Source organism: Pteropus alecto, unplaced genomic scaffold, assembly GCF_000325575.1.
Source record: "Pteropus alecto unplaced genomic scaffold, ASM32557v1 scaffold220, whole genome shotgun sequence".
Lineage (NCBI taxonomy): Eukaryota > Metazoa > Chordata > Mammalia > Chiroptera > Pteropodidae > Pteropus > Pteropus alecto.
Window position 1 is genome coordinate 1,374,663 of NW_006430043.1, and position 6,278 is coordinate 1,380,940.

Sequence of the window (6,278 nt, forward strand, 5' to 3'; positions counted from 1 at the left end):
TTCTTTTGGTATAGTATTCCAGGCAGTTACTAGGCAAACAATTAAAGTCAGCCAGCAAACAAACTCATTTGCTATCCCAGGACTACCCTGTGCAGCTTCCAGGTAGGCTCATTCACAGTTGGACAACAGAGGGGACAAGGGCTGAGAAAAGCTGAGAGCAGACAAATCACACACATCAACCAAGGAGGGCCATCTACTCTATTCTTTTACCTTGAGCACAGAGCTGCTCCCACAGGGAGGCTGAGAGGCTATCTGATGAGAGGCTAAGGTAGACTGCCACCAGCTGCAGAGCCTGGACACGCAGCAAGTACCAGGCCTTGGATGACCTCTGGAGGGCAGGGTCCTGAAGCACAGACAGCAACAGAGAGGCACCCTCCGTCACCTGGAAGAAGGGTCCAGAGGAGAGCAGTGAGTCAGATTGGCAATTCAGAGCTTGAGATGCCCCTGGAGATCATCTGGCCCAATCCCCTGCTTTTAAGAATGATAAAGCTGTAGAGAAAACTAGAGCATGAGAGGGCATAAGACTTGGCTAAGTCACACAGTTAGTTTGTGAGAAAACTCAGGGCTTTTGGATCCACTGGATTTCCAGTCTAAAACTTCAGTGTTGTCCCAGTTTCTATTCAGGGAGACTTTCCCCCTTGCCCTTGAAGAATGAAAAGGAAAGTATCTCTACTAGAAGAACACTGGTGAACAATTCATTGAAGGGCAAGGCTACGAAATAGCACTGCTTCTCAGGGTCAGGAATATTCTTAGCTTCAGGGAAATCTCAAAACCCAGACAAATACCTAGAAAATTCTAAAATTCTTCCAATACCCGAGATCTTTGGGTATAAGAAAGTGAGAAATACCTTGTGGTAAGCATAGCAGAGTTGACTTCTCAGTAGGTCACAGGTCAAGGAAAGGAGCAGGTAGGTGTCAGTGGTATGATCCACAAACTTCAGAGTTGATTCTGCCTCTTCCAGGTGTAACTGAGGAAGCAGTCAGGGGGTGTGTGAGCATGCTGGTGAGGAGAGGCAACCAGACTCTTCAAATTAAAGTGGATTAAGGCACTAGTGAGATGCCAAACACGTTCAATTAAATATTTCAAATATTATAATCTACATAGGAGTTATTCATTCACTCACTAAAATACTGAGTACCTTTCGGTTAATCACTATGCTAGAAAGACAAAGTTGAACAAAGAGTGAGCAGGACCTTCCAACCAACAGCTTGCAATGCATGATCATGATACATGATCATATGTGATCATGATACAACACCATTAGTGCTATGGGGACTTTGAGAAAGTGGTTAATTCTGCCTTTGAAGAAGAGGACATATAAAATGCTTTATGAAGAAGGGGACAATTGAGCTAGGCCTTGAAAAGAAAGTACAGGTTTTCTGAATAAAAAAAGGGAAGGGGGTTGGAGAAGGTGTATTTAGGGTGGAGGAACTAACACAACCAAAAACAGAGAGGAATATAAAGTAACCGGGACAGATTGGCATAAGGCTCATGGTAGGGGGCAATGAGAAAAAGTATGAACCAGAATAATATAGAAGGTATGCAATACAAAGTAAAGGGTCTGGACAGCATCCTTCAAGTCATGGAGAAGCCAGTGAAGTCCTTTACGCAGGCAAGAGATAAGATCAGATCTGTGCCTAAAAAGACCACACTAGTAGTGGTTAGAAGACAGTAGAAAAGAAACCGGAGGCAAGACCAGCTAGAGTGAGTGAAGAATCAACAACTAGGACAACAGAAATGGATGGGTAATACAGGATTAGTGGCATATTCCTGGTGCAGAATTTGTAAGACTTAATGAACAACGGGTTTTGCAGTGAGGAGAAAGACACCGCCTTGTCCCATATCTGCCTCTCAACCACTCCACACTTTACGATCTTCTAGCCAAATATGGCAGTTAAGGCAGAGAAGCTGCGCCTTCAGTATGCTATCTTCTCAAAGAAGTGTCACTATAGCCAGATTCCCCTCTGTAGCCCCCCAGGCCAGGCTGGCTGGGCACTCACCTGGGCATAGCTGGGACAGCCGAGTGTCAGGAGGAGCTGGGTGACATGGCAGGAGGAGCCAGCTGCCTTTGCGTGGTCCTCCAGTCTCTGGGAGATAATCCGTACAAGCAGGAGGACATCCAGAGCCTGCAGGGGCTGGTTGGCCAGAAGCAGAAGTTTACCTAGCTCTTCTTAAGCCTTCATTTCTACCCACTGCTCCCCAGCCCTTTGGGATCTTGGTCTAATTTCAGGGCCTGCTGGAATGTGGCTACCCAAACAGAGCAACCATTAGCCATCCTTAGGGAGCCTGCAAACCATCCTGCTCCCTTATGTTTGAAACTCCAGATGCTTGTCATCAACTGCCAGGATTTACTGAGTACTTGCTATGTGCCAGGCACTGTGCCAAGAGGTTTACATGCATTAACTCACTTTATCTTCATAGCAACTCTAATCCCAATTTTATAGATGAGGAAACTAAGAATCACATAGGTTATGTTGCCTAAGTTTACAAAGTGGGACACCGCAAAGCGGGAGCCTGCTCCTTTGTAATAGGTATGTGGTAGAGCCAAGACTCAAAATCAAGGGCTGAGGTAGCTCGCCAGGCTCCTTGTGCTAGAAATACAGCCTAACAGCCCACAGTAACAAAAATCTTTTATGTGCAATGTTCTTTTTCTGAGGTTCCTAATGTGAGGTCCAGGTTTCTAATGTGGAATCCAGGGAAGAGCTTTAGGGAGTCGGCAAAACACCCTGAAATTGCATGCAGAAATATGTCTATAGGCATTTATGTATTTTTCTGAGTACACAGGTTTCAAATTATCTAATAATTAATATAATAATTATGGTTCATATTTGAGTATACTGTTTTTGTGCACATCTTCCATGCATTATTTCATCATATGCTGACAATGCGATGAGGTAGTATTATTATTACCTTCATTTCAGAGGTAAAGAAACTTGGTCTTAGATTAAGTAACTTGCCTAAGACCATGTACTAATAAATGATGGAGCTTGGATTTAAACTCAAGAGGCTGATGATAGAGCCCACACTGGGTTACTTGGCTTCCCAGGAGGTACACAGTCCAAAGAAGGTAAAGGTGCTGGGTTTCTGGTCTGCGTCAATGTCCTTCCCCTTTACCTTTGCCACCAGCTGATAGAGGGCTGCTAGGATCTGCAGTGAGGCTGCTGTCTGCTGGAGACACCGCAAAGCAGGAGTCTGCTCCTTTGTAAGCACCTCCTTCCACAGGGCCAGGGCTTGGTCCAGGCATTTGGACAGAGCTATAAGTCAGAAGAAAGGGACCAGCTATTCTCTCAGCAAGGACCACTTGGGAAGAACGCCACCTTCTCCATAACACCCCCTACTCTTTGTGCCCACCCACTTTACAGCCTACAGGGCCAGTCTCTCCTACACCTGGGGTCCCCATTTGGTTCTCAGGGCACCATAGAGACTGTACCACCACATACTATGCCCTCACCAGCATCTGCAGCCAGATTGAAGGCAATGTTACTGTATAGGAAACGATCTTCCTGGAGTTTATCTTCATAGTTCAGGTCATTGACTTCAAATTCCTCCAGGTTACTAGGGGCCTGGGCTTTCCGATCCCGCTCGATACCCTGGGATGGGGAGATCAGGGTCAAAAACAGGGCTGGTGCCAGCTTACTGGGGGTCCAGGGAGAACAATTCCTGTATCCAGTGCTGCTCAGCCCCACAGCAGCCATACTCACTTCCCGCATTTTGGTCTCCAGGGTACAGATGTAAAGCCACAGCAGGGCTTGTGCTTTATCATCCAGGAGCTGATCCTCAGCCTGAGCCTCAGGCTTCACAGACTCCAGAAGCTGCAAGGCTTCCCGGATAGCATCCAGGGCAGAGCTGTAGGGCAAAGATGCACTTAAGCGGGGCCTTCTACAGAACAGCTGGTCTCATTCTTTGAATGAGCTCCCTTAGCCACAAACAGAAGCGGGTACTCAGGGATGGAGAGAGGGAAATAGGCTCCACAAAGGGTCAGAGGATCTAGGACAAGAAGCAAGAGTGGACTCCCGCCTTTCCTCCTTACCAGTCAGTCTGCTGGGCAAAGTCATGGTAGCAGAGCACCTGAGCCAGTTCCACCAAGTGGGTGGCTCGAGCCCAGGCCCCGGCTGGTGTCTCCTCAGGGGTCAGCTCCAGCAGGTCACAGATGACGTTGAACCGTTCCTGCCCTGTATCGGCCCGCACTGCCTTGTAGGCCTGCAGCTCTTCCCTGAGCAGGAGGGCCAGGGTCTCTGGGTCCCAGCTGCTCAGGTTGTCTCGCAGAGTCCTGAGAGAAAGCAGGCTCAGACTGGGTGACCGTGAAGCAAGAAGCCTCCGCCTCATGCCAAGGAGTCCCAGCCTTGGCTTGCTGAGAGCTAGTAAGTTTCCAGTTGTGAAAGCAAGAACACTGCCTGTTGCCACTGTTCCCCCAGTATCCAGCAGAGTGGCTGGCACTCAGTAGGCACTCAGTGAATGACAGGAGAATTAGTGCCTTTTACAGACATAAGGATGAACATGACCAAGAGTACAAAAAGCCATCCTTAGCCATTGGGCAAACATGGTTGTCCCATTTCCTCCCAACTCACCTCAGCTGTAGTTCCTTGTCTCCAGCTCTGGCAGCATCTATCTTGACCCGGACCCAGAAGGTGACTGGCTCAGCCATGTATTTGGGGTCACAGGGCTGCAGCGCTGCCAGCCACAAAGTCACCATCTTGCAGCCCTGTGCCTGTTTACCCAGTTTCTTTAAACTCTCTACATGCAGCCGGAAGCACCTGTGTAACTGACCAGAGAAAGAGAACAGATCACACTGGAGAGGAGAACCAATGAATCTGTACAGTGAAAGAGGACAGGTATGCACAGGTAAAAATACCACCTGTGGTGGGGGTCCTCTGGCTATGATCCCTACCCCAAGGTAGCATACACGTAAGAACTAAATACCTTGGGTGCTCTCAGCCTGAGGCTTCCATCTGTTCTACCTATATATTCATCATCCACACCCTTGAAAACTTACTCCTCCTCCTGTAATCCTTCTCTCAACAAACTGCCTAAGTCAGAAACATAAGACCATCTTTGACTCTTCTCCCTCCAGTCACTTATTAGGTTAATCCTTGACTTCTTATTCCCATCAGTTCTTTCTATCCCTTGTAAAGCCACTTCAGTTCGGAAACCAACCCTTTTCTGTCTAGGCTACTAGGGCAGACTGGGTACCCAGTGTTGTCCTTGCAATCTGTTCATTCACCACAGTGATGCCAGAGAAACTCAAAATGCCAATCTGCTATTATGCCTCCACGTAAATCCATTAGAGGTTCATCAACTTCCCTCACGATGAAACCCAAGGCCCTTTATGACCCACCTTGCCCGCCAATCCAGCCAACCCCTCGTTTCATGGGTATTCTTGCTTTAAGACAGTAGTTCTCACTCTGGTTGCCCAAAGGATCACTCGGGGGAACACTTTAAATATCCAGATACCTGGACTCCAGTGCCAGAGATTCTGATGCAATTTGATGCAATTAGCTAAGGGCAAGCATTAGAATTTTTTTAAAAGTTTACTTAGGTGATTCTAACATGCAGCCAGGTTGAGATCCACTGGCTTGGGTCAAAGTTAAATATAAAAAGTGAATCAATCAAAATAATAAGTAAATAACAGTACAAATGAGGTTTGGGAAACACTGCCCCAGGTATGGTGCCCACGTGCAGCTCCTAACACCTTATTCCAAGGCCGGGTCCTGGCCAAGCCCTTTCATGCTACTCAAGCCTCTTCCTTCCCCCAATATAACCTCCCTTCCTGCCCTCATACCTTCTCAGGAGGCACCTCAGGATGGGTGCCTGGCTTCACCAAGCCCAGGTGCTGACAGAGGGGCTCAGAGATGGCACAGGCCTCGGCATAGAGCTTGTGACTATAGAAACTGTAGGCCAAGTTACTGGTGTAAGAGGCTGCAGGGGAGAGAAAGGACAGTTGACCACAGGAATCGTTCCCACTGCCCTCTCCTATAGGAGGCAGTAGAAAGCTCAACCTGCGGTCAGCTCAGCAGCTTCCAAATCAGACAGGAATTCCTGTTGCTAGGGAATGAGAAAGGGGCAGCGCTCCCCTTCCTGCTTTAAGTCAGCCCACGCCCTCCATTCCAGTAAGACAATCACACACCAACCAGCCCCTCTGCACTCATTTTACAAGAGCTGAGTCCTCATTCCCACACAGGGTTTATCTCTCCTCACATGCCAATCTCTGTCTTCATCTTGCTTCAAAGGTAAGCATGTTAAGGGAACACTCTGGCCTGTCATTTACCTTCCTCTCTTTC

General features: G+C 47.8%; 1 protein-coding gene across 4 annotated transcripts in view; it reads right to left on the minus strand.

The window, feature by feature from the left end:
- Positions 1 to 6,278, minus strand: part of ESPL1 (extra spindle pole bodies like 1, separase) — an 18,820-nt gene that overhangs the window by 8,556 nt on the left and 3,986 nt on the right. For all 4 annotated transcript variants that reach the window (XM_015588503.2, XM_025045211.1, XM_006904532.3 and 1 more), the window contains exons 6-14: positions 5,780 to 5,916; positions 4,569 to 4,762; positions 4,031 to 4,270; positions 3,702 to 3,846; positions 3,452 to 3,590; positions 3,115 to 3,254; positions 2,001 to 2,135; positions 848 to 967; positions 211 to 382 (exon numbers count right to left, since the gene is read on the minus strand). In XM_015588503.2, the coding sequence (XP_015443989.1) occupies positions 211 to 382; positions 848 to 967; positions 2,001 to 2,135; positions 3,115 to 3,254; positions 3,452 to 3,590; positions 3,702 to 3,846; positions 4,031 to 4,270; positions 4,569 to 4,762; positions 5,780 to 5,916 (1,422 nt within the window). The remainder of the gene's footprint in view (positions 1 to 210; positions 383 to 847; positions 968 to 2,000; positions 2,136 to 3,114; positions 3,255 to 3,451; positions 3,591 to 3,701; positions 3,847 to 4,030; positions 4,271 to 4,568; positions 4,763 to 5,779; positions 5,917 to 6,278) is intronic.